The following is a 27,925-nucleotide window of genomic DNA, read 5'->3' on the forward strand; positions in this document are numbered from 1 at the left end:
TCTATTCTGATTACGTCGAGCGCTTCAGGTGAAACATGCCAATTCTTTTTTCATTTAAAGTTTCCCTCTGGTTTAAATATAAGGGGAAAGATTGAAAGTAAAAGAATCCCTCTGGCTTAAATAGCTGAGAGAAGGAAAATATAGGTAGTAGATAGAAGGAAGTGGATGAGAGCATCAAAGAGAGACTTCCTCTGTTTGACAGTGAGAGAGATGAAGGGGTATTTATAGATAATAGTATTATAGTTGCTTCACTGGTTACGTCACATGGAGTGGAGGAGATGAGAGAACGAAGGATAACGAAGTGATGAGGAGGATAAAAGGATGCTGAGGAGGAGGAGAGCGACCATGAAGACATGGAGGACAGAAAGGGGGGAAAGAGTGAAGAAAAAAACGAGGAACGGGAAGAGAAGAGGATAAATCTAATGAAGAACAGAGGGATGAGTACGAGAAAGGAAGGGAGTGGGGTGAGGAGAAGGAAGGAGATGGAGGAAAAAAGGGGAGATGTTTGAGGACGAGGATGGGAAGGAAAAAATGTGTATGAGAAGAAGAAGAAGTGGTTTGGAGAAAACAAAAGGAGGGTGTGAAAAGGAAAGAAAGAGAAAGGGAAGGAGCAGAAAAAGAGAAACACAGAGAGAGAACGCAGGCTGACCTGAGGAGAGAGAGGCGACGGTATCTGTTTTTCTATCTTTGGATATTTGGAAGTGTTGGAGAGCTACTGCTGGCGGCTGGGTGAGACCCGTGAAAATGATCTCATGATGTTGGCATTTGAAGATATGATGGTAGGTGGTTCTTCCAGCGGAGAGGAAGCACTGAGAGAGAAGCCAAATGAAGCAGACTCGCAGAGCATTTTTACATGGTCACTGCAGAACCTGACCCACATCTACAATCACACACGCTCCTGTGGCACAGGCTCGGGTCTGTTCGGCCAGTCAAACTTACACAGTCGTGTAATTAGATCAAACAGTTATCACACAACACACACACACAAACACACACATTCTGCTTGTCCCTGTGTCTGTCTGTGTGTGTGTGTGTGTGTGTGTGTGTGTGTGTGTGTGTGTGTGTGTGTGTGTGTGTGTGTGTGTGTGTGTGTGTGTGTGTGTGTGTGTGTGAGAGACCAAACACAGTTGAGACAGGGTCACCTCAGTCATTTGGTGCAAACACGCTCATGTGTTCATCTCCCGGCAGACACACACCATCCAACAAAAACCATCTAGATGTTATGATGTAATGCACAATCTTCCACACACACACACACAGTATCTCTTGGTGGACGTAAGGCAGCAGGGTGTGAGTGCAATACTTCAGCTCAGAAACATTCAGTGAGCACGCACACACACACACACACACACACACACACACACACACACACACACACACACACAGCTGATTGATCACAGTTGACTGCAGGGTTAGGATGTGACAGATCTTCCTCTGTTTATTGAGCGTACTTTCACTCTGATTTATGACTGATTTGTGTCCGTCTATCTCACACACTGACACACGTGTGACTTTTCGCTGCCTGTGTGTGTTTGAAGGTGTGTGCATGTGATACTGGGGAGGGTTAGATAAACAGCCAGCAAAGACATGAGAGTTACAGTACTGGAAGGTGTGGTTGGTCCCAATGAGTGGGTGGTTCCTCCACCATATGGGCCTCTCTCTCACACACACACACACACACACACACACACACACACACACACACACACACACACACACACACACACACGTCAGCTCGCAAGAAGCTGGGATCTGGCTTTGACTGTATCTTCACTTCACTGCAGTCATTGCTGATATTTTCATGTTTGTCTCCTGTCTGGATTTTCAGACACTGAAATAAGAGATTTATGGACATTAACAGCACGAGCAGTATAGTCGGTAGTTCGTGTTGACTCTAGATGTCCCAAGTAGATACCAAGTATCGGCATCAGGGTCAAGGTTCAGTATCAGTTAAAATAAAACAGATTAAATTCCAATCCATTCCTTACTGTCCTCGCCTGTTAGAGTTGCATTGCTGCACTACTTTACAGTGCAAGCACTTTGTTAACACGTGCATATGCAAGTGTGTTAATCTCACAAATTATTTGGCCGCATCAGTGCAAAGGATGCCAAGGTTGGCAAAATGCATGGACCAGCAAAGCGAGAAGCTAGCAACGTTCGCCTCACCTGTCTCTCCCTTTATGGCAAAAAGCAGCATACAAAGCATTTGGCCGGCAGCTGGAGCTGCCTGTCGCTTTGGTCAGTTAGAACGACAAACGGTGCCGGCAGGAGGTCACATCAGCTGTCACTAATTAACATTAATTCTGTGAGGAACTTCACAACAGGACAAAATTTAACTTGTCTCTCGCTGAATGCTGTGTCTTCTCAGAACACCCTAGCTGATCATGTGTCACATCAACTTCAGGAGTTACAGTCTCCCACTTTATCTTTCATTTCTGTCATATCAACCACTTAAGCTCACAAACTTTATCCTTATTAACTAGTACCTCTAGCTTGTGGAAAAGAAGGAATGTTGTTAAAAATGAATGCATTGGTAACTTTTGGTCATTTTAAATCCATAATTTCTAACCTGTTAACTTCTGTTTGTACCTGTTTCAATGGATTTCCTGAATAATTATTAATTAACTGTATTTATGTGTTTGTTTTAATTGATTGTTTCTCTTTTACCTTGTATATTTTTATTATTTGGATTTGTTGGAATTATTATTATTAATTATGGGATTATTTGGAATATAACAATATAATATAATAATATTGAATATCTTTGCATTCTGGACTTTGGGTCGAGCAACAAGCAATTTGAAGACCTGGGAATTGTGACACTTTGATTATTATTTCATTATTTTATTTTACTGGCTGGACCGCACTTACAGTGTCAGCCCTGCAAAGGCAAATGTCCGTGAGTGACAAGAGTGATCAAGTTACACCATTGGTCAGCCAGCAGAGTGTTGCAGTTTTCCCATTGGCCATTGCTTTTTCAAAAAAATTTACACAACAGTTTCTATTTGTCGTTATATTTTGAGATTTTTTTTTTTTTTCGACAAAGCATGTAGCGAAAAATCTGGCTTCTTCTTGGACAAAACTCAGCTATTTTCCATAGAAGACAGTCACCACTAAAGCCCGCTAACTGTTCCAACCCGTCATCAGCCCAAGCAGAGAAACCCCGGGTCTTTTCATCTTTGCTGTTCCTCATGTGTAGTATTTTCTGTAGCTAAGCAACCAACTGCAGAGTCCTGTTTCCACCAGCACGCACATGCTCAGTGTACATGAATGGTCATGTAATATGTGTTTCAGGTGTGTTCTTACCTCTGATACAGAGCTGAAATACTTATCTGCAGACCACACTGTTTCAACATGATTGTAAAATGAAAACCTATTACTGTGTATGTACCTATGGAGGTATATTACAGGAGGTTTATAAATGGATTTTTAAAATATGAGTCTGTGACTTTCTGTAGGTTGAGTGAAGCGGTGGTATAACAGACAGTAAGAGCTTCTTACTGCAACAAATACACTCGGGCAGATCAGTGCTGACAGAAGACAAATTAAATTACACTGATGTTAACCCTGAATGGAGCTCCATCAGTAAAAGCCTTTCCTCTCCTGTGGTGAGCTCTTCTATTCAGCCAGAGATCTGACTCCTGGCTCCATAAAACTGAGCTGAAGCAGCACTAATCAAGTGGAATGTTTCAACCCTCCATCTAGTCATAATTACACCAACAGTATAAGACTATCTTTCTGATCCTGAACCATACTATTAACAGCTTAGAGACGCACCATCACCTGTCCTTTCATCTGCCGTCACATCAGTGAAGTAGATAAAATACTTAAAGAAAAAAACTAAATCAATCCAGGATCCCAGCTTTTATCTGTATCCAGCCAGTCAGCCTGTTTCGTGGAGAAAAGAGGGGAGTCCATGTAGTTTTGCGCTGTTGGTATTCGTCTAGACGCCGTGCTCAGCAGCCCCAGCAGCCTTCCAGGCAGACAGACTATCCATTATTCAGCTTCTGGCAGGCTTCTGGCTGCTGCACAGCCAATATTACTATTTATGTTGGTACTGTGTGCGACTGAGTGCCTACACTCCATAGAAAAATATCCATGTTAACAAGTAAATTTGTTCTTTGCGGATTGTAGAAATCCGCCAGTGAATAACTGCATTTGATATCTACAGCTAATTGTGTAACAGAAATCCTTTTATAGTTTGTAAGTCGGAAAGAAAACCCAATGTAGCCACATCGTCCATCTCCTGCGGGGGGGGGGGGTTCCCGGATGCTCCCAGGCTTGGCTCCCTTCTCACCACAACGGCCCCCTAATGCTAGCAATACTGCTGACTCTGCACTAATCCAGCAATTAAAGGAAAGGCTCCACATTTTGGAGGCGCAGGAGCCTGCTTCTATCCACGTGCAACACAGGCCAGACCCCAGCCCCTCTAAAGCTTACTAACATGTCATACTCTCAGTTTTTTTGATCCATCAAAAAAAGTTTGAATATACACACACATGTGATTTGTATCATTCTTTTCATTTAACTCACTGCAAAAATTAAAAATGTCTCACTTGATCTTACTCAGGTACCAGGGCCTCAGACGTGGGGGTGCTGACCCCCTCCCCTGCAGTTTCATACAACTCCATTTCCAAAAAAGTTGGGACACTGTGTAAAATGTAAATTTAAAAAAAGAATGCTTTGATTTACAAATCATGTAAATCAATATTTAATTGGGTTTAATAATCCAATCTGAAGCCAACTGACAGTACCTCTCCATGTCCTCCCTAAACTCCATCCACATCAATGTCACTGCTTCTGTGGCCTGTTGTCACCTGCCTGCCCATTAATGACTGGAAATAATAATAATGTGTGTGTGTGTGTGTGTGTGTGTGTGTGTGTGTGTGGCACACAGTCCTCTTTCTCCTGAAGTAGCCTGGCCCAAAGCCACATGAGCCAAATGGGTCATTAACTCCTCCCAACCTTCTTCTCCCTCCCTGCCGTGCTGTCGAGGTGTCAAAGCGACAACTGGGTGGCCTCATACTTCACATGGGGCCATAAAACACTCCTTCAGCCACACCCAGGTTTCCATGGCAACCACTGTGCTGCCACTGCCCTTAAACCATAACCCGATCCATGGGTTCAACTCACTGCCGCGTAGCCAAACCAGGAAGTCCACTTCAGCTTTTCAGGTAGTCATGTTCAACTATGACTGGGGGTTAATTAACAAGGGGAACGGATCCAGTCCCTGTTTGTGATCCGGTGAGGAGCGGACAGCAGGCCTGTTTGCAGCACTAAACACTTGAGATGGAAAGTGACCTCCTTCATTGTGACTGGCTCATGTGAGGGCTGGTGTCCTCATGGTGAACTTCTTTAATTCAGACTGAATGAGGCTGTGCTACTTTTGCCAAAAAAAGCTGTCTTCACTCAGACAGTATCTTATTTTAATTCTAATAAAGATCCCATAAATAAAGATCCCAAATATCCCAATCTGTTAAATGTGTATAAAATAAATCAAACTACATTAAAAATACTGAAACATTGTGTGAGTGTTCACTCATAAAAATGGGGTCCTGGGTTTATAAGTGTAACTCTCGCCTTGTCTGGATTAATCACTTGGTATATCAGCAAACAGAAAAAAGTCAGGAAACAGTTTTAAAAAGGTGATGTCTTCAAATGTCTTATTTTGTCCGACCAATGGTCCAAAGTTAAGCAATATTCAGTTTATAAAGTAAAAAGTTTTTTTTTTTTATCCATCAAATCTTAACATTTGAGAAGCTGGAACAAGGAAATGTAAAGGATTCTCTGACAATTAATCAGGTATCAATTCATCTCCTCAATCAACTAATGTATTAATTGATAATCATTTTAGATTTGATAATAAAAATGAGGATTCAATAGGCTAGCTTTCCATTGCTTCCAGGAACTCTGAGGAGACCTTGAATATTGCAGTCATTTAACTGACTGGAAATAATTACCATCTAACAGCAGACAGAAGAGGACGGTCACTCTCTCCATCATCTCTCCTGATCCATGCACGAAACTCTGCAACAACTTGTGGTACAGTGATGTTACGATGAGTCTGTTGCATTTTGTGTGTGTGTTTTTTTGTGGGACAAACTTCTGAAGTAGGTCACTTTGAATCAGCTCCACACACTCACAGCTCTTCATTTTCCAGGACACTGGTCACTCAGATGACAGAGAAACTTTTTTATAACAGGGAACAAAGGGAAGAAGCCTTTCATACTGTATGAACTGCCAGAAACACAGAGAGAAAGAGAAATGAGTTCATTCCTCCAGCAGACCCAGAAACGAGCTGAAAGGGTAAGTGGACAGTGGTGAGAGGGGGAACTAGCTCCTAAACCTGATGAAAATGCCACATGAGAGTTGTGTGCCTGTGGGTAATCAATAAGACGCAGCACGTATATACACTGTCTGACCTGCCAAAGCCACCAACCCTCCACTAATCTACTGGCACATTCAGTAAATACTGGACTCTCCAGGACAAGAGCCGGGCACTGCTTTCTGCTGAGCCATGTGGAAACTACAGCTTCAGTGCATTTCAGACAGATTATTGCGCACAAACCATAGGAAACTAGAGAAAGGTTTACAGCAACTAAATGTACAGAGGGTGCTGGAAGTCTGCAGGGGAGCTGTCGATGCACTCACCCGAGCACTGCAGACACACTGGTAGCCTGAGGAATAACCAAACAAGCTCTCAGCTCTCCGTCCGGTTGAGAAACAGGAGTAAAGGTCGATTACTTGTCTCCTTTAAAATGATTCTCTCTGATAAAATATCCAAATAAACTTAAAGTCAAGTTATTCCAGAAGGAGGAGGGGAGCATACTCAGACCACAGCAAAAAGGCTTTGGGCACGGCATGGACTTTCTGATGAATCATGTCAGAGGCAGTCTCTCCCTGCAGACACATTTCACAGATGGCAAAGTGGAAACTAGCAGGATCTCATTCATTCATTCATTCATTCATTCATTCATTTGTCGCTTAACCTGTTGTGTTATCAATTCAGCAGAGCCCATGTTATCACAGCCTACACTAAACGGGGAGGATAATCCCACCATCCTCCTGCGACTCGCCGCGGTGCGTGCGGGCTGCGGGCCTGCGGGGTGCGGGGGCTCACATGGACACAGAAGAAGAATCAGAGAGTAATGGTGTGATCCCAGCCACTAACCACTAACCCCCTCACACCCACAGACAAACCAGCCCCTGGCTCACCACGCAGCATGCCTGGCTGACAATGGAGAAAAAGGGCTTCATTGGAGGTTTAGAGATAAAGTCGAAAAGCAAACTCACCACTTGTCTGGATGCAAATGTAAATTCCAGTATGCTGGGTGATGATTTCCGACACCGGGACGCACCGCCGCCTGTACAGACTCTGCTCTCCTCTCGGCCGCCCTCCTGCTCTTCTCAGCGGTCTCAGCTTGCAGATCGCCGGCTATTGTTAGCCAGGCACAGAGGAGCCTGCTGCAGAGAAGCGCCCGCCCCCGTTAGCGTCCGGACACGCCATTGGGCAGGGTCAGCGTCGCCCGTCGCCAATTGGTCGGCGCGGATGTCCGTTCAAATTGTGGGGCGGGTCGTAGCTCACCGGTAGCGAGCGGGGGGGGGGGGAGTGGGGGGGGTCAATAATGTAAAAGAATGAATCTTGAACTCACCACTTTACACAACATCTCATACATTTGGAAGATACAGAACTGAAGTCAACCACCACCAGCACCAATAACAACAACAGTACTAATAATAATGAATAATGTGATCCGGTTATATGTTTCTTAAAATGAGGAAGGTATGATCCAGTGAAGCACCGTGCTCACACATCTCTCCACTGCGGTGTCTGCAGCAGCTCTGCAGCCTAAAACTAACCTGCATGTCGGTGATGTCAGAGGCGGCTCAGAAAGCAGTCCATCGGTGAGCGCTGGAGGTGAAGCAGCGGGCTGACATACAGGGACAGCGTGTCCGTCGGCTCTTTTCCAAAGGCTGCACACAGGCACGGCGTGGTCCGCTGAGGACCTGAGGGCTGGGCTTGTTGTTGATCCCAGCCCGACACGCCCACTTGGGAGGCAGGGAGCTGATGGTGTGCGGGTTCATGCCACTGGCGCAGCCTGTATGGAGCATCTTTGTCACAGAGCATCTTTGTCACAGAGCATCTTTGTCACAGAGCATCTTTGTCATAGAGCATCTTTGTCACAGAGCATCTTTGTCACAGAGCATCTTTGTCACAGAGCATCTTTGTCACAGAGCATCTTTGTCACAGAGCATCTTTGTCATAGAGCATCTTTGTCACAGAGCATCTTTGTCACAGAGCATCTTTGTCACAGAGCATCTTTGTCACAGAGCATCTTTGTCACAGAGCATATTTGTCACAGAGCATCTTTGTCATAGAGCATCTTTGATTGAACCGGTTGAACCAACCAGTGCGTCCCAGCCGCGTTCCTCCCTTTTGTGTCCCCTGGAAACACTTCCGTTCCGTTCCGTTCCGCTGTTGTGCGGCTATTTGCGGCGCGTTTGTCTTACTGGTTGTGTTGTGTGTTTATCACGTGTTGTCCAGTTGATGAACATGTTGTCTTCATGGGCTTGTGTTTTGTCAATTTGCATGCTTCCTTCAATTGCAATGCGTTTAGCTCTGTCGGCCACCGTAGCACTCAATATTACTTTACAAATTAGGGTGAGCAGTGCTCTTTTTCATGTGATGTGTAAATCAGTAGGGTTAGGGTTGGGGTCTGCAGCTTTGATTCTCCAGCAAATACAAACACAGTGTCTCAGGCTGAGATCGATCAAAACCGCACATTTCCTTAGAACAACGATGCCAACAGGACTTGTGTTTGGTCTTCATGTATAACTAGGCCTGTTTTGTGCTTGAGAAATTATGTGTAAATAACTGCAGCATTGCTTAGAAAATCCAGCTGACTTCAAATGGTAATCAATACATGAGGGAAAGTACTTTCCAATAGATTTCTGATGGAGATCCCAGTTTGTCTTTCTGTTTTGCATGGAATCCTGTATATTCAGTATAATCATTTCAACAATAAAGCCAAAACATTTCATACATAACTGATTCCATTATCAGACGTGATTCGTTGCAAAGAAGTTGTGACATTAAACACTGAGCTCCCTCACACTTCACCATTTACAACCCAGTTAATCTAAATTATTTCCTTTATGGAAAGATATTCAGGGCAAATTCTGATTTCTATTCCACATATTCTGTGTTCTGCATAACTGAACTCCTGAAGAACGCATGAAATGTTTTCTCAAAAGACAATAAACCTAAGAAAGCAGATCTATATTCATCAGGGGATGAGAACAAAATGAGGTGAAGCATAAGGAGACAGCAACATCTAGTGGTAAGAGTGAAGAACTCCATGGACTCCTCCTGCCAACACAAAAACTCATTCATCCATACATCCATTATCTATACAGGGTCACTGGGGGGCTGGAGCCAATCCCAGCTAACACTAGGTGAGGGTGGGGTACACCCTGGACAGGTCGCCAGCTTTTGTTGTCCCTTTACTTTATGAACATTAAATCTAAAATTACTATTTCTAACCAATTTGGACAGTAACAACAAACATGGCTGTGATACAGTACAATAAAAATATCCGAGCAACAGCTGTGTCATTGTAATGTAGCACAAATCACAGCACAAGAGAAGTGTAAATGCACTACAGGCTGTTACAGCTCACTAGAGGTAGAGGTTTTCATCTCAGACTGTAGACATGGCATTTAATCTGGAAAGCCACTACATTGTTGACTTTCTATATTACTACCTCACTTTATCATTTCATGAATCTATTTATCTAGCATACTTTTTAGCTCTATGGATTGTCATGAAGTTTTATATTGACATTCATGATTCTCAGAGGATGAAGTCCAATGACATTGTCAATCCCCCGGCTTTTCCCCTAGCATCAGCATGAGGTTGACATTTGTGGTTTTGAGTGCAATGCTTCCACAAATATCAGATGGATTACCATGAAATCTACAGATATTTAAAATCAGTTTGTACCATGGATGTAAAGTAATACATCCATGGTTTGTACAGAACTAACAATAGTCCCATCATCCTCAGCTACCCTTTGTGTGTAGTGCTAACTCGCAAATATTAGCATGCTAGCAAGCTAAACTAAAATGATGAACATGGTAAATGTTATACCTGCTAAAAATCAGTTAGCAATGTTGCAATGTTCACAATGTTAGCAAGCACGCCAACCGAGTTAAACCTGTGTGGTTGTACTTCACTGAAAAATAGTCAATTAACATACAGCACAAATGGTCGTCAAACTTGTCATTATGGACTCACATTAAATGATCAGGTTTTTAAGTGATATTATTAGTCCACAGCGTCCTCTGCATTTTTTTATTTAATACTAATTTATCTTAACACCCTTCCCCCGTATGTTTGGATGAATTTCTCCCTGTGCAATAAACCGAGATAACACCTCGGACGTGTCTAAAAGCTACCTCATAATACATGTCAAACCTTTTGACCTAACATTTCCAGGAGACAGATTAATTGATACAGAGCCTAATTTCTCAACGTCTCCCGTGATGATGAGATTAAGTTGTGTTCTTCCAACCACAAATATGAACTTGCTGATGAGCAGTGTCGGTGTTTGCAGAACCCTTGCAATGAGCCCTCATTGCTGCAGAATGGCTGCAGAGCTCTTCCTCCTGCTGTCTGCTCTCATCAGTTACGGTCACGCAGAGGAAGTTATCGTCAGCAGAGAGGAAAGTGGCTCTTACACCTTCAGCCTCCCCAGTGAAGCCAACCTCGGCTTGATCTCCAGAGAAACTTGTCCTGTGGAACACCTCTGACCTCTGGTCCAAGAATTGGACAGTACCCGAAGGCTTGAAACGACTTTCATTTGTCAGTGGGGTGAATGTTTCTTCTTACATGATCAACAGCCTGACTCTTTCAGACTCCGGCCTATACCAAGAGGTGTGTTGAACTGAGGGCATAGTGACATATGAGGAAAACATCAGCATTACAATTTGCAGTACAATACATCAGGTAAAAGATATTCCAGTGAGTGTTGGAGGAATAGCGGATCTGCCATGTGAGGGAGCAGCTGACAATCTGACGGTCAAGTGGCTAAAGGTGAGTATGGATATAAGACAGACGTATGGAGAGCAGTTTTTGGGGACAGTACGATTCCAAGTGGTGAAAAACACATCGGCTCTTCATGTATCCAACCTCACAATAACAGACGTTACATTTTATATGTGTCTGGTAGTGAACCAGCAGCAGTGTGTTAGCAGTCATCCTGCTTTCTTGTCCGCGGCACCAGAGATAATTTCCCACGCAGTAGAAGAGACAGCTGTGTTGCAGTGCGCTGTCTGTGATTTTAGTGATGACCCCTCCAGGCTTTGGAAGAAGCTCAATTTAAGACTCTCCGACTCTGACCAAGGACAACAGCAGCAGAATGAGTCTGCAGCGGAGCAAGAGCTGGTGTGAGCTGATGTGGTAGGATGGAGTAATGCTCATTTTATTACTAAGCATGACTCCATACTACTTTTTATAGATTTTTGTGTATGGGGCACACATGTTGCCTGTAGTCCGCTGATGCAGTTTTCTAAATTGCACTAAACAAAGGTCACATAAAGGCAGTGGCGTAGAACAAAAATCTGGGACAGTACATAAGCAGTCTCAGTGGGCCCCCTTCCCGTTTTAATACATCCCCCTCTGTACATGAATAACTGACTCAACAGGTAAACACATGCACCTGAAGTGGTTAACAGAGTATCAGTAATAAAGTGTTTATAACACATTTCAGAAAACTGCACAACTTTTTCTCATCACGCTGTAATTACTGAAACTTAATGAATGATGCCACAGATTTTAGGTCTTCACTACTTGGGGCATAAGACAAAGGTGGGCAGTCTCCTGTGTTGATGTAAATTAGTGTCCATCAAGTGCTTTCTCCTCAGTATTCGTTCACACTGTGCTGACTAGGCTTGGATTGGACACGCTTAAATATTAAATAATAATAAGTTATCATGTTTTCTGTTGCCACTGAATGGATATTTGCACCTGTAACTAATAAAACTCTGTAGTACACTGATCATATATAAGAAACATTGTGCATTACAAGCATTAATGAGTGTATCATATAATACTTATAATGTGCAATAAAACAGACTTGATGCTAGAGTTGTTAATATCAGTTCAGTCTCTGAAGCTCACTGCTGAAATGACTTTTAGTCACCACTTTGACCACAGCTGGTTTCTCTGGCCTCCTTTCTCTTGCAGTTGCCCGGTGGGAGAGCTCTCATTTCTCCTTTTAACATATCAAAATATAGAGGCCTGCTGTTTGATTCCGTGCAGTCCAGTCAGCGTTTAACACAGCAGGGTTCAGCGCGGTCTGACACATGAGTTCGCCTGTTTTGCAGCTATTCGGGAGACTGGGAGAGGGGGCACAGAAATCTGAGTGGGAGGAGGAGAGGAGCTTAGAGATGAGGACGGAGAATCGGCAGACAGCCAGAAGAAAAAGAAAGCAGAGCGGCGACGGAGCAGAGGACGGCAGAGCCCATCATCACCGGCAGACACTTCCGCACCATGTGAGCCTGTGGCCGGAGCTCATTCGCTGCCGGTCGGACGCCGCAGCCTCCGGGAGAGAGTCGCAGGGACCGGGCAGAGCTGAGGTTTCCATCCGGAGACAGAGAAGCGCGGAGCCGCAGAGCAGGCGGCAGCGGCCCGGGGCTCGCACACACACACGGACCACCCTCCCCCGGGACCATGGCAGCAGACGTGGCGGTGTCCCTGTCGCTGCTCGCAGGGGTGGTCGGGCTGAGCGACGCGACCCGCAGGTTGATCACCGGGCTGTTTCCGGGCACCGCGCTCTGCGTGTGCGCGGTGGAGCTCGTGTCCACCTTCCAGCTGTGCTGCTGCACGCACGAGCTCAAGCTGCTGTCGGAGGTGGGGGGGCTCGCGCCGGGAGCGGCTCTGACCCTGACGTACCTGCTGTCCGTGCTGCACGCGCTCACCTTCCGCGGGGCCCTCGGTAATCCGTGCGTGGCCCTCGAGCACGCGTACCACGCGAGGATCTCGCGCGGGTGCGCCCTGCGGAGGGTCGCGTGCCAGTTCGCCGCGGCCGCGGCAGCGCGGGCCGCGTGCCCGCTGATGTGGGGGCTCGGGCTGTCCAGACTGCACGTGCGGCACAAGCTGCTCGGGTACCCGTGTGTCAGCGCCATCCGCGCGCCGCTGCACGCGGCCGCAGCTGTGGAGTTCGCGTGCGCCTTCGCGGTGCAGACCGCCATCACGTGCACGCGGCCCGCGCGGGAGGCTTTTCGGGTGCACGCGGTAGCCGCGGTGATCGCAGCGGCGGTTTCTACAGGTAACAGTTCACTGTTGTACTGATGTGGTAGTGAGGTCAGAGGTCAGAGGTCAGAGGTCAGCCTCCTGTCAGTCTCACTCATTGGCACTGTAGCAAACAAATGTGAGATGTGTTGTCTGATGTTCATCAGTGTGAGGTCATCAGTGTGAGTTCATCAGTGTGAGGTCATCAGTGTGTGTTCATCAGTGTGTGTTCATCAGTGTGAGGTCATCAGTGTGAGGTCATCAGTGTGTGTTCATCAGTGTGAGGTCATCAGTGTGAGTTCATCAGTGTGAGGTCATCAGTGTGTGTTCATCAGTGTGAGGTCATCAGTGTGTGTTCATCAGTGTGAGGTCATCAGTGTGTGTTCATCAGTGTGAGGTCATCAGTGTGTGTTCATCAGTGTGTGTTCATCAGTGTGAGGTCATCAGTGTGTGTTCATCAGTGTGTGTTCATCAGTGTGAGGTCATCAGTGTGGGGTCATCAGTGTGTGTTCATCAGTGTGAGGTCATCAGTGTGAGGTCATCAGTGTGAGGTCATCAGTGTGAGGTCATCAGTGTGGGGTAGGTGTGTACCCTCAGACACCTGAACTGCAGCAAATACATTTAGGCTAGATTAGATCTGCTGATGCCCAAAACGATGGCATGAAACTGGGCTTATACCCGACCCATGTGACACGGGATTAGAAAGATAACACAAGTGAACTACACACAGCCTCACAGTATGTTAGTGAAGATAAGTGACAGTCACTCAGAGACTGGGCCCCACAGCTTCCTGTGTCTCACAGAGGACAGTCTGATCAGTGGTGTATGAAGCAGACCTCCTTCTTCTCAGAGCTGAGGACCAGCTGATTACATCTGTGACAGGACGTCCTGGGCTGCAACATTTTGATTTGCAGCTCTTTCAAATGCTGTCAAAAATCTGTCATTACTGTATTTGAACAGCACGATAAAATGAATGTTGATGATCAGTCGTGAGCATTTGCAAGTGAACTCAGCAAACTTCAGAGACTCAGCAGATTCAAACCATTTCATGTGGCGAGCCAGCATACAGTTACCGAGTAACACTTCATCAGTCCTTGTTTGAATGCTCAGCTAATGTTCAACATATTATATTATAAGATATTCAACCAACAATTAGTAAACCATTCAGATTTACTATGAAAACTGAATTCTCTGAGAGTAACTAGCTTCATGACTTTCTGTTGTCTGTTGTGATCTTATTACAAACTGTATTTAACAGCTGTTTGAACTCGGTGAACATCAAACACTGAGCAAGCTATTTGCATCTGTCTCTCTACTGAGAGAAGACTGATGTAAGAGCAAATTCACCTCGTTCATTTAGGAGTTGTTAATGAACGGGGCCACAGTTTTGGTTCTTATAAGTTCACTAATACAAGTGTGTGTGTGTGTGTGTGTGTGTGTGTGTGTGTGTGTGTGTGTGTGCGTGCAGGTGGCAGTATGACTGGAGCAGTGTTTAACCCAGCCTTGGCCTTCTCCACACAGTTCCCGTGCAGTGGCAGCTCCTTCTTGGAGTACTGCCTGGTCTACTGGCTGGGCCCTCTGCTGGGTAAGACCCGGTGACGTACACTGATATCAGGGTATCTGCAGGTCTTAAAAAGTCCTAAAAAACATTGATTTCAGTTTCCTCAAATAAAAATGCCTCCCAAAGGCATCAAAAAGTCTTAACTTTAATTTAAAGAGCCAGATCTTTTCCCCAGGACCCAGTGATAGAAACAAAAAGCTAAAGGGACTAGATAAGAGTGAATTTAGGAAGTTGGATTCATCAGGTGAACACAAACATGACTCCAAATGAACGATCATGTTAAAGCAAACTGAATCTTCTCTAAATATTGAAACCATGTTTACTTGTCTTCATCTCCTCTTTCATGTTCGTGTTGCAGGTATGATGAGCTCAGTGCTGCTGCTTGATAAAATCGTCCCGTCACTGTCAGGGAAATCAGCGGCTCTCCATCTCCCCCTGGAGGCCAAGAAGAGGACGTGAGCATCGCAGGGCGGCGTTTCTCACCCAGAGCGCAGGTGGACAGACTGAACCTGCTGCCGAAAAGAAGACCAATATGCACTTTTTAAAAGAAACTTAACCCTGTAGTTTTTTTTTCCCCAAAATGAACCATGATTATCCAAATAGTGGAGGATTTCACCTCAAGAGCACATGTTGGAAAGACACTCATTTAATGTTTGTTTTTTTCTTCATAATCAGGACATTCAGATCATTTCTTGCCAAGTTTTTACTCTATAGTTTTTACAACAGAGGTGGTTGGTTGGAGACTAAAGAGCAACACAATTCTTGGGTTTCTGTCAGTTCACGTGCATGAGATTAAAACTTTGAGACACTTTCGGGATCACCACCAGAGCCAGTATCACCACTGGAGTATTGTAGTTGCAATACGATATTGAGCCAAGTATTATTTTTGTGTAACGGAACAATTATTTGATGTAATTCATAATTTAATTAACTGGAAACTTAATCATCAAGTTTGGAGTTTGATGCATGATAATATTATGATGATAATATTAAACTTTATTTGAGCACTTTTTTAGATACAGCATGCTTTGTGATTTATGATTTATACGTTCCAGATCCAAGCACAAAGCAGTGTAGGTACATATGTTTATGTTGGTTTTTGCACAGATGTAATTGGTGCCTTTTTATCCTCTGTAATTACTGGACAGGTAGATTAAACTGTTGAAATAAATAAATGAATTAACTAATTGATTGTTGGGTTTATTTTAATATCTAGAGGGCACCCAGCAGGACTGAAATTATGACTGGATTAGCTGATCAACAGAAAAATGACAAGTAATTGTTTATTTCATATTCTCACAATGTAAGGATTTTATATCAGTGGAAATGATTTATCTGTTGTTTCTGATCTGCTGGTTGGAGAAAAGATGTAAATTAGAATTGTTCACTGTTTTTGTACTTAACTTTAAAATGATTGACAGATTCATCAATAAAAAAAGGTAACGGTTAGCTACAGCCCTGATGTCCAGCCTGTAGGTTTACGTCATCACATGGTAATTCAGATTCTAAATGGGAACATCAAAGAATAATCAGTTTACAGAAGGTGCCCTCATGTCCGTCTCAGCCACCACGAAACTCTCCCCAGTAAAAAGCTGAACACGTCAGCCTCAGACAACCAGAACAAATCTAGGTCCTTTAAATGAATTCTTCACTTTTCTGTTTAGAAATGTAAACAAACATTTGTTCTTGTTCTGTCTGTGAGTCTCTCTGCCGCTGTATCCAGGTAAACATGAGTCTGTGTGTGTGTTATCATGGGTCTACTGAGGTGGGCGCTACCACAGTAGAACCATGTGAGGACTTGAGGTGGTGTTTGTACGTCTGGGTCTGTGGACAGATTTTGTCACCATGACAGTGTCACAGCTGTGAAAGATACACTCATGAACTTTACAGGTGAGTATTTGTAATCAAAATGAAGGCTGAGTTCAAAGATGGGTTCAATCCCACTGGTGATAAAGTATTTGTAATGTAGTAATGACGACTGACTTATAGGCCGGACCATCGACATGTTGCTAGGCAACATGGCTGGTTTGATCCCATCAGAAGTGGGTCTCTAGTTTTAATTTGCAACCGATTATAAAGCTACAGTGAAATGTTTTTTTAAGTTAAGAAAGTTAAAATAAGAAACTCATACAAAAACTATGCATTTATTGAAATCGATACAAAGACATTAACTCCTCAGCAGGAGGATCAGATATTAAAGTCTTTAGGTACAAAACAGAAACAGAAAAGAGTTTTTTTTTTTTTTTACAGTCAACAACAAGATCTGGGCATTTGGGGCTGCATCTCAATAGTCTCCTGTAACTGACTTGGCTGTATGACAGAGGTGCAGCGCAGCAAACACTGTTCATATGACCTGCACAAACCAGCAGAGGTGGAGGACCAACAGAAAACCCACACAATGCAACAATTTGTGAGCTCCACTGCAAGACAAAAGAAAGAGAACGTAGGAAGCTACAGGACTACTGAGATGACTTTAAGTACATCAGAAAAGGTTTGTTAGACAGTGAGAAAAGGAAGAAAGTACGAGTAAGAGCTGAGAGCTTTAAAGAATCCCCACGGTCCTCTTCTCCAATCCCGTGATGCAATTCCAGTGCTTTGATTGGCTGCTTCGATGACTTCCATCTACACACAGAGTCAGAAAACACATGAATGAATATAAAGGTTTGGGCCACGCAGAGCGTACAAACAACTCAACATGTTTTATCAAGAGCAAAGAGATTCTGCACGGCTGCTAAAGGCAGGAGTTGTGTTGCAGCTCTGCTCATCACACGTGTGTGTTAGCAAAAATACAGAGGTTGTTGCTGCTGTTGATAGTATTACATCGCTGTGTCCTGTCTGTTATTTTATTAGTGACTAGGCCCAGTTAGGTGAACCCAAGACACTCGGTTACATTACTGTCTAATAACTGCAGGACCAGCCGTGTAAACAATGTCTGTCTGTGACTGACTGATTGAGGCTAAATCCACACTAATACATTTTAGCTTTAAAACACATGACTTTTGCTACGTTTACGCTTGGCATCCACACTACTCTGGAGTTTTCGAGCCCCTAAAACTGAGATTTTCTGAAACATTTTAGTTTGAAAGCTCCGGGGTTGTGTTTTAGTATGGATGGGCAGAACCTTTTGGAAATGACGCAGACATCCACACTCATTCCCTGATTGGGTCTCATCGGCCACGACTACCAGTGGTGAATGCAACATGGATAACAAGTGTTGCTGACTTTGTTGTCTTTGCTTGCAGCTGTTGTGCAGTTCAATTCTACATGTTATTGCTATAACTGCCTTTGCAGTTCCTCACTTGTACTTTCTGCAACTAACCAGCTGCAGAGGAGACAATCTGCTTCCTGTTCACAATGGCATGCACATGCAAAGTGTATGTGAATGGTCATGTGATGTGTGTTTTCAGGTGTGTTGATACACACAGAACTGTGCATTATTTCTTAAAGGTTGTGTGGACAGAGGTAGATTTCATTTAAAATGTTGTTTCAGAATGAAAATGTATTAGTGTGGCCATAAGCAGCCTGAGTGTTGTGTGGAATGTGATTTTTTTTTTTCCTGTGTCAAACCAACAAATCAAAACCTGGTCAACTAAGGCTCTTCTCATTGACTAACATTTGGTCGACTATTAGGATGAGAAGGATCTTGCATTCAGTAACTTCTCTTTATGAACTAAATTCACAGACAATCCACTGAGAATCAGGCAAGAAGCAGCAATGAGTGTAATGAGCTAAGAAAAACTATGTAACTATAAGTTACAAGGTGCAGGCAAAGTAACCTTAACAAGCGCTGTTGCAATTATAACGCAGTAATGTTAACGTTACCTTCAGATATCTTGGGTGTTGCTATCAGAGGGAATAAGTAGTTCCAGGGTTAATGTCAACAGTCAAATGTCTAAAACCTTCCTCAATGTTCTCAAAAGAAATATCATGACATTATCCCACAGTTTAGCTTCTCCTCTCAAGCTAAAATTACGTCAAGCCGCCTCTTTTGCTTCTGTGCAGTGGACAGCACAGGCAGCCATGCTAATGCTAATACTAAGACCAGTTGAGCAAAAGTGACAGAGAGAGACTGGCTCTGGTCAAACAGAGTTTAGAAATGATAAGTGAATTTACTGAGGACAGTCAGTCTGTTATTTTCACATCGACACTGTGTGAGCAAGTTAAAAGTCCCTTTTCCACTAACCTCACAATAGAAAAGAACATTTGACACAACAATGATGGGACAGCTGTAACCATGGTAACTGCACACAATAAAAATGGGACGGTTGTTGCCTCAAAACACTTAAGTCATAAAAACTGAAAATGCACGACAGAGATGAAACTTAAGTTTCACTGACAAAACAAAACTCAAACTGATGAAAATGAAATGACTACAATCTGAAAGAAACTAATGCACATTTTTGTCAGAAAATTAACTCTAAATCAACATCTGGTGCCAAAACTAACGTTGTAACCACTGCTTGTAAAATCACATGAAATGTCAACAGAAAACCTGTAAACTCTGATGGGAAGGCTGGAGGAAAACACTGTGACAGGGATGGTGATCCCTGTTAGACATCGTCACTTACCAGTGCTCGACGTCTGCGTCCTCAAACTGACCGGCCTCCATCGCTGCTGCATCCACCTCCATGCCATCTGTCAACAATAACAAAACACCAAGACCGATTATCAAACCAGTCCCACAATCTACAAAATGCTTATTATGAATATCATCTATAAATACTTCAACACAGGTGACATTTCCTTCTAAAACAGTCCTCCGACAGTACAGTCATGCTAACATCCCATAAACAACATCTAAAATCAGCTGATTTTAGATGTTGACTATCTTCATAGAAATATAAATAAGCATCATTGCAGAGGATTTATTAAGAATACAATTAATGTTCAGATCAAACATCAGAATGGGGGAAAAAAAAACTGACTGTGACATGATCGTTGGTGTCATAAAGAAAAAGCATCGAGTGAGCAGCAGCAGCTCTGAGGAAGAAACTTCTTGTTGATGGCAGAGGTCAGAGGAGAATGGACAGACTGGCTGGAGCTGACAGAATGGCTACGGTCACTCAGATAACCACTCTTTATACATGTGTTGAGCAGAAAAGCTTCAGAGTGAACAACACGTCCAACTTTAGGGGGACGAGCTACAACAGCAGAGACCAGGTCAGGTTCCTCTCCTGTCAGCCAAGAACAGAAACCTGAGGCTGCAGTGGACACAGACTCAACAACACTGGACAGATGAAGACTGAAAAAACTTAGCCTGGTCTGATGGATCTGGATTTCTGCTGAGGCAGCAGATGGTAGGGTCAGAACTTGACACCAACAGCATGAATCCATGGACCCAACCTGCTTTGTTTTAACAGTCAAGGCTGGTGGTAGTGTGACGGTGTGGGGAATGTTTTCTTGTCACACCTTAGGCCCCTCAATACCATCAGTCATGGCTTGACTGCTGCAGCCTGTCTGACCATGCTGCTGGCCATGTGCTTCCCTTTAAGGCCACAGTTTTTATGGCCACCATCTTCTAATGGCTACTTCCTGTAGGATAACGCTGCATGTCACAAAATTAAAGTAATCTCAGACTGGTTTCATGAACATGACAACAAGTTCAACAACAACTTCAACGACCTCCCCAGTCACCAGGGGGCGATCAACAGGTTTTGCTGTCATATCACTGCACGTGCACGCTGCTGGGGCAGTTCAGGGTAGAAGAGTAACACCACAAGACGGGCGAAAAAACACGAAAATCAAAGTCCCTCGGAACAGATCATCACCTGTTGCTTGGAAGTATATTGGATTTAGGGAAAGTGATATTAAACAAGAAGTAATCCAATGCAAAGAGTGCACGAGTTTGTGCTGCAAAGTAACAATTCAATTGTTCAACCACTTGGAAAAACACTATAAAGTGCAGAACAATGAATGCATGAAGGCCAGGGGGAGTAACGCTGCTAACATTAAAGCTTTGGTACAATTTTATTTATACTTCACTGTGCTCAAAGACCAGTCTTGTTTTGATGGAAAGATTTCTACATTAGAAGAAATGTAGCACAGCATGGTAGTGAAAGCAGTGATCTATTTATTTAAATGTGAAAATGCAAAAATAAAGATGTAAGACCCAGAACAACATTAACCAGATGAAGTTCTAGATTTAAAACAGTCTCTAAGGATCCAGATCTTATATTCAAGCTAAATTTCTCAGAGTTTGTCACAGAATTTAAATGAAGAGCTGAATGTTGGAGATAGCTCTCTAACTCAGAAGATTAGATGAATTAAGTTAAACATGATGTTTTCACCTTCTAGGTTTCTGTGTTGTTCAGATTCTTCCAGTTTATCTTACTGGTACTGTATTTTATAAGTTAGGTTCTATATTCTATTCTATTAAATGAGGAATGTAAATGTAAATGATGAATGAGACCTTCCCTTTGTTTAAACACTAGAAACATTTACTGTTACCTCCACCAAGGAGGTTACGTTTTCACCTGTGTCTGTTTGATGGTTTGTTTGTCAGCAGGATCATACAGGAAGTGCTGTTATGCTGGAAATAATGTTTGGATCTTGATGTAAAAAAAAAAAATCACAGACAAATTATTGGTGTTGAAATCTGTGACTCTGCAAAGTGTGCTGCAGATCCAGATAATAATCCAGATCTCTCAGACATGTGCAGGATTGTTTTTTTTTTTTTTTTAAATATTATTTTTTTGGCTTTTTATGCCTTTATTGGATAGGGCAGTTGAGAGAGACAGGAAATGGGAGGCAGAGAGAGGGGGAATGACACGCAGGACAGGGCAGCCCGGTGCGGGATTCGAACCGGGGCCGCCTGCAGCGAGGACTATAGCCTCAACACATGAGGTGGGTGCTCTACATCTATCTAGCTAAACACCGCCCCGTGTGCAGGATTGTTTGGCCTTGGCGGAGATATGCACTCTGCTGAGGGCCACTCCAGTGCTCAGATCTTCACACTCTCTGCCTGTTTATCTTACATCAACTTTGAAATTGTACTGTTGGTCTATCGAAGGGCCAGAAACAGATCAGAACAGCTAAGATCACACTAGATAAGACTTTGATCTCCAGAGGGGATCTGCTGCTCTGTTATGAACCATGCAGACCTCTCAGGCCGTCTGGGACAGGTCTGCTTACTGTGCCCAGGGTCAAACTAAACAAGGAGAAGCAGCATTCAGTTTTAATGCCCCACATGTCTGAGCCAACTCACAGAAATCTCGAGGTCTGCTTACGACTGTTCTGTTTGTCAGTGCCTTTTATTAAATTAAGTATGTGGTGATTTATTCATATCTTGCGCTGCACTGCATCAAAAACGTGTGTGTGTGTGTGTGTGTGTGTGTGTGTGTGTGTCTCAGACCTTCAAATTCAGCTTTGCTTTCCTCGGTTCGGACCCCAGCCATGTGGTACTGCTGAGCAACACTCTGGGCTAGCATCCCCTCCAGCCTCTCCAGCGTGGCCTGGCCCTCCTGCGTGAGTGCTGACAGACCCTCGTCACAGGTGTAGAAGGTCGGGATGTCGGCGTGGCCGTGCTCTGGGTGGAGGAGGAGAGACACGGTGAATATGGTGGACATTAAGTCAAACTTTACTTGAACCCTATTTAGCATTTAGCGATAACGATATTTTCCCCAAATACAGTATGAGTATGATATGGGAGTGTGTGCAAGCACAAACAGGAGATTTCATGATTGTAACTGTATTACTGGCTGTTACTGCCAGTTTACCGCCATAAAGCTAGAGCCCTAGAACCTGCAGAGGCAGTCACTACCAGCTTTCCACTGTTTGATCGTGTTGATACTTAGACACAATATGTTCTGTTCTCCTAGAGTAAAAAGGTTCAGTAGAAGAGTTCAGCTGTGTGAATGTGCAGTGATGAATGTTGGAGTTCTTACCTGCTTCTGCAGTCAGAGTCCAGAAAGACAGAAAAACAGAGGCATAAAGAGAAAATAAGTAAGAGTTAACATTTTCAATTCAGTCCCCAGAATTTTTATTTCATATCACCAAAATCTAATCAGTTCACTATATATTATATGTCAAATATCTACACATGCTATTCCAATAGATCTGACTGTTTTCACTTCTGTTTGGATGCCTTCACCAGCCAATCAAACAAAAAACAAACTGTTTATTATTATCTTGCACTATTTGTGTGCTTGGATTTTTGTGGAATACCATTTTTCACACTTGTGCAACTACGTAACTTGAACACTGTTACATTTGGTTGTTTGTGTGTTTAGTATATTTTACATTGATTCTGGACTAACAGTGCGTTTCAGTGCCTTGATACCAGAATTTGAATGTACAGATTGGGAAATTTAAATTTATTATAAACCTGTTGACTAGCTGTTCAGAGACTGATAACGCTGGAATAAGTGTGTGTTTGCATCTATGTTTTTGTGTGTATCTTTATGCGTATTTGTTTTCCCTCACCGGCCTCCTCCACGTCGTACTCCTCTCCCTCAAAATCGTTGTCAGAGTCATCGTCCTCTGGGTCGGGGTGCAGCGCCTGGCACTCACACATTGCTGAGAACATGGGCTCCACTGTGTGTAAAACACACATATGAAAATTAGATGCTACACTTTGCTCCTCCGCTGTGGTAATTCAACAATCTGCAATTAGTGGAGTTCACGTGAATGTTTGTGCCAGAAGTAATGAAATTCCCTGTGGGCTTTCCTGATATATTGCATTCCCAAGAACGTGAGGTCACAGTCACCACCAAAATCTAATCAGTTCATCTTTGAGTCCAAGTGGATATTTGTGCCACATTTGAAGCTCCGCGCTCACAAGAATGGGACGTATGGACGTACATATACACAGACTATAGACTGTGACTGTCTGTAATAGCCTCTGTGACGTCGACGTCACAGAGGTCCACCGTCACCATCTCGGTATTGTCTGACTTGACCTAACTCCAGGCTAATCCAGAAGTGGGCACAGAGGCGGGGCACGTGTGGAGCTGAGAATTCAGTGCATACTGGTTTGTGGCAAGGATACACTCACCCACCTGTCACTCAAAGTGACACGCCCTGAATGATGCAAAACTTTAAGCCTTAATAAAATTCAAACAGGTAAGTTATATAAAGATTCAACCCCCGTACAGTTGTCATTAAGGAGGAAATTAGCTGTAGAGACTAAAATTGTTTGTATCAGGCTGTAAACATGTTTATTTCTGCTGTAAAGTTGGGCATTTGAACATGGGAGTCTGTGGGGAGTGACTCACTGCTGGAGCCAGACTCAAGTGGTCATGACTTCAATTTCAGATCTGAGGTCACCGCTTTGTACAGACGGACAGACAACCTGAAAACCTTATGCCCCCGGCTCCGGCTTTTGCAGTTTTTGAACCAAATAGGTCACTAATGACTTGGTCAGCTCATTGTGCCTGGAGTTAAAACTAAACAGGACAAAAAGGCTGGAACCAGCTCTCATATCAGATATCAAATCTGCCCAAACTGAAACTGGCTTTTAAAAGAAGTTAACAACTGCTCTGTTCTCTAACACCTATGATATGACCTGTTTTATAGTCTGTGTTTTTATATTGTTTTCTAATTACACTTTTTTTTAACCTCTATTCTTTACGCTTCTTTCATTTCTGTTCAGCACACTGAATGGCCGCTGTGTTTGATAATGTGCTATTCAAATAAATTTGCCTCGCCTTAAAGCAGAATAATCTTTGTCTGTTGCAAGAGAAAAACTAACAAATATTTCATATTTAATAAAGAAAAATCCAGCTCTACATCCTGGCGTCTGCCAGTCCTTCAAGATCTTATGGACAACAGACTGCTAGGACAGTGACGTCAACATCCATCTTTGTCTCTACCTTAGAATCTGTGGTTTTGATAATATGGTTAATGTGTTTTAAAGTGTGACTGATCACTGCTGTGGTTTACTTGTGTACCTGTGAGGACTCTGTCACTTAAACATAACAGTATGAAAAGGCTCAGGCAGTCAAAAACAAAACAAAGTATTAATGAGAGATATTGTGAAGTCAGTGTGGTCACTCACATGCTGCTTTGTCGCTGGGCACAAATCGAATCTCTGTGATCACTCCATTATCATCATCATCACCATCACTGCTGCTGCCGTCGTCGTCTTCATCATCAGCTGCTTTCTCTGCCATTTCTGCCTCGTTCTCATCTGGGAGGAATGAAGGTGAGAACATACCAGTTTGAAACCGATACCTTTGTTGAAAGTTGCCAAATGTCACACTATGGTTTGTCTAACAGCGATAACAACCACTTGTAAAAACACTGCTTAACACTACTACGGTTTAATACTCCATTGGGTCTCTGTCAGTAAAACAAAAGGAAAAAATACTCATGTAAACTCATTGATCTCATTGTCTTGTGAACATATAAAGGGATCACATGAAGGGAAACATTTTGTTTCTGTGTGGTGACTTAACAAACCTTCAAATATTCAAAAAATGTATTTAGATCTATTTCTATGTAACAAATGTGTGGAAAATCACATCGTGATGATCATGAAACTCATCAAATATAATAATTAAAATGTTTAATGTATTAACTGAGTTCCACTGTTATGCATTACATAAAACAAAAACCCTTCACAACAACATTTTACATAACTAACTTTGACAGCTTTTAAAGAGGACCTATTATGGCCATTTTTAGTGTTCATCATTTTATTCTTTGTGTCTGCTAAAATAGGTTTACATGCTTTAATGTTCCAAAAAGACATTATTTTTCTTCTTCTGTACACCTTATACTGTATTGTATTCACGCTGCGTGAAAAACTCTCTAAGGCTCTGTAAGGCCCCACTCCCCCCTCTGAAGCTGACCAATCAAGAGTCCAGTGTGCTCTGATTGGTCAGCTTACCGGCAACTTCCATGGCAACTACACGCTCCATCCATGTGCTGTTGTAAGTAGACGGTTGTAGCCATTAGTTTCGGTTCTGCCTCATCAGTCTGAGTTTTATCTGTGGACTCTTCCAGACTAAAGGAATAGAAATGATGGAGGAACAGACAGTTGGACTTCACCACCAAACGTAGGCAGTCAACACCGCTTCACCGTCCTGCTGGTTAATGATGCTGGTAAATCTGAATGAATTACACTTTAATGCTCATAGTAACTGAAAAATGAACTCAGCGGTTAAATTGTGGATAATTTATCCGAGCTAACGATGTATAACATGTCAATACTGACAAACGTTTAAGCATTTACATCTTAGCTACGCTGCTACTTACTGACATGATCAGGTCACTGGTGACCTGGTTAGACATCACAGATCCACAGTAATAATGCAGACTTACAGGCTGTGGGCCTGAGGCCCCCGTTTCACCTCTTTAAGTGGAAACTAAGAAATACCTGCTGTGAAGATAAGGAATTTTGTTATATCTAAATACGTACCGTTAATTCCATGTTAGACAATGTTTGCATCATCTCAAAATTTAAACCCTTTCATGACTAAAACTAACTAAGGCTTTTTAAGACTTTTTCAGATCTACTGGATGATGGAGGTGTAAGTAGTACGTGGCACTAAACAAACTTTCCCTAGTTTAATGACGGACACACATCAGGCCAAAAAAATCCGATGCCAAATGTAGCTCCTCCAACCTCCCACAGTAAAAACTGACTGATTACTCGGAGTTCTGCTCACCGCTGAGCTTGCCGTTGACCATGACGTACAGGTGTTCCTGTGGGTAAGCACTGACGTCTCTAGAGATGGCGTGCAGGCTGATGGTGGGATACTCCAGACAGAAACCCATCCCTGACCCGTCAAACCACGACAGTCGCCTGAGAAAAAGAAAACACACACAAAACTAAGTTGAGGTTAAAGCTGCAGAGCCAGTCAATCCTGGGAAAGGCCCTCAAATACAGAAAGTACACACATATTGCAGGATATATGAAATGGTATTTTTGTATTTAAACAATTTGTATCTGACATCCACAAATGCTTTATATTTCACTTTTTTATGTGCATTTCCAGGCATGCAAAACGAGTTTTAACAGTCTGGATGACTGAGGAAACCTTGAATTTCTATCTAAAGGTCAGAGTGCCAGCTATATAAATAAGAGTGATTGTCTGAGAGCACTTTCATTCCTGCGTTCAAAACAAAAAGTTGACTATAGGACTGCAACTAATGATTATTTCTAGGGATTTCTTGCCTTATCAATGAAACCTCATTGAAACCTCAATCCAAATGAATTCCGGATTATTATTTTGAAAGGGGCTACTCCGGAAGCGTTTAGCACGAGGCTTGGCGCAGGAATCGTCTTTGCGTTATTCCACTTTCTAGCCTTTATGTCGGTAATAACGTAATGTGGCTGATCGGACCTCGGATAAAACACGTCCCTAAAGCAGAAACCGGTCACTGAAACAGAACAACAGCCTCTTACGTTTCAGCGACGTACAGCGTGCCGCAGCCCAGCCTCTGGCCGTCCATCACCGCCGTGGTCTCGGCTTGCTCATGCCGCACTCCCTCGGTGGGAGGGTGGAGGTTTTTCAGTAAAACCATCGGTAATGTCTGCGGAGCCACTGGCTGAGGAGGCAGGGAGGACCGGAAGCGGACTCTTGCGTCGGCGCGCAGCCTCAAACCTGCTAATTTAACCCGGGACAACTTGTCAGTAAGTCAGTACCCGACAGACGGAGGCGGATAACCTGCGAGCCGAGGCGAGCCGGGCCGAGCCGTGCGGACAGGAGGGGGCGGGGTTCCGGCTGCTCAGCGGCTCTCAGACACCAAATATCGCGGCATCAAGCTGAGGCGCTGACGGGTCATGTGACCACGGCTCGTCATCGCCCAGCAACGCGTCTTCGCAGTTTTATTTTGAAGGTCCTCATCGGAAGTGCTCGTCCACCTTCACGATTTAGACATGGATGTATTACAAGAGCTGTTCTTATATGATAAGACCTGTTCTTATAATACATCCAGGGATTTAGAGCGAGCGCTGTCAAGACTGCGGCCATGACGGCTCCCTGCCCCCGCTGGTCGCTGAGCGGAACAACGCCCTCATGTCGTTCCGAGGTTTTACTGTGAAAGTATTTACCGGAAGCTAACGAGCCGCTTTGTGGCCACCTCGACGGCTGGTTGAGTTGCTTTGGGTTTGAATGTTTTGTATT

The 27,925-nt window shown here is 43.5% G+C and overlaps 3 protein-coding genes across 9 annotated transcripts in view; 1 reads left to right on the forward strand and 2 right to left on the reverse strand.

Moving 5' to 3' along the window:
* pak1 (p21 protein (Cdc42/Rac)-activated kinase 1) overlaps positions 1-8,053 on the reverse strand; it is a 65,073-nt gene extending 57,020 nt beyond the window's left edge. For 2 of the 5 annotated variants that reach the window (XM_071496687.1, XM_071496685.1), the window contains exon 1: positions 7,294-8,053. The gene's annotated coding sequence lies outside the window, so the exon portion shown is untranslated. The remainder of the gene's footprint in view (positions 1-7,293) is intronic. The other 3 variants (XM_071496684.1, XM_071496686.1, XM_071496688.1) reach the window with 3 other exon arrangements.
* Positions 8,054-12,196: 4,143 nt separating this feature from the next.
* aqp11 (aquaporin 11) lies at positions 12,197-16,042 on the forward strand. The gene is made up of 3 exons (XM_071497205.1): positions 12,197-13,331; positions 14,763-14,879; positions 15,214-16,042. Exons 1-3 carry the CDS (start codon positions 12,734-12,736, stop codon positions 15,312-15,314), a joined length of 816 nt encoding a protein of 271 aa, XP_071353306.1. The 5' UTR covers positions 12,197-12,733; the 3' UTR covers positions 15,315-16,042.
* A 941-nt stretch (positions 16,043-16,983) lies between these two features.
* Positions 16,984-27,528, reverse strand: clns1a (chloride channel, nucleotide-sensitive, 1A). 3 transcript variants are annotated; one of them, XM_071497208.1, is made up of 8 exons: positions 27,220-27,528; positions 26,465-26,601; positions 24,850-24,981; positions 23,277-23,387; positions 22,207-22,380; positions 19,424-19,490; positions 18,678-18,698; positions 16,984-17,477 (listed from the first exon to the last, which is right to left on the reverse strand). In XM_071497208.1, exons 1-7 carry the CDS (start codon positions 27,321-27,323, stop codon positions 18,680-18,682), a joined length of 744 nt encoding a protein of 247 aa, XP_071353309.1. In that variant the 5' UTR covers positions 27,324-27,528; the 3' UTR covers positions 16,984-17,477; positions 18,678-18,679. The 3 variants fall into 3 exon arrangements, with proteins under 3 accessions (XP_071353309.1, XP_071353307.1, XP_071353310.1); XM_071497206.1 differs by having other exon boundaries at positions 27,205-27,522; XM_071497209.1 differs by lacking the exon at positions 18,678-18,698 and having other exon boundaries at positions 27,205-27,521.
* Positions 27,529-27,925: the final 397 nt, after the last annotated feature.

Source organism: Trachinotus anak, unplaced genomic scaffold, assembly GCF_046630095.1.
Source record: "Trachinotus anak isolate AG129_WGS33_773 ecotype Australia unplaced genomic scaffold, CSIRO_AGI_Tana_v1 ptg000014l, whole genome shotgun sequence".
NCBI lineage: Eukaryota > Metazoa > Chordata > Actinopteri > Carangiformes > Carangidae > Trachinotus > Trachinotus anak.

Excerpts from the sequence above, each read along its gene's own strand:
- aqp11 (XM_071497205.1), top strand. The coding sequence starts at position 12,734 with ATGGCAGCAGACGTGGCGGTGTCCCTGTCGCTGCTCGCAGGGGTGGTC. Across the intron at positions 13,332-14,762 it reads CGCAGCGGCGGTTTCTACAG|GTGGCAGTATGACTGGAGCA; the intron begins GTAACAGTTCAC and ends GTGTGCGTGCAG. Across the intron at positions 14,880-15,213 it reads CTGGCTGGGCCCTCTGCTGG|GTATGATGAGCTCAGTGCTG; the intron begins GTAAGACCCGGT and ends TTCGTGTTGCAG.
- clns1a (XM_071497206.1), bottom strand. The coding sequence starts at position 27,323 with ATGGTTTTACTGAAAAACCTCCACCCTCCCACCGAGGGAGTGCGGCAT. Across the intron at positions 23,388-24,849 it reads GCCCAGCGACAAAGCAGCAT|TGGAGCCCATGTTCTCAGCA; the intron begins GTGAGTGACCAC and ends TTTTACACACAG. Across the intron at positions 19,491-22,206 it reads AAGCAAAGCTGAATTTGAAG|ATGGCATGGAGGTGGATGCA; the intron begins GTCTGAGACACA and ends TATTGTTGACAG.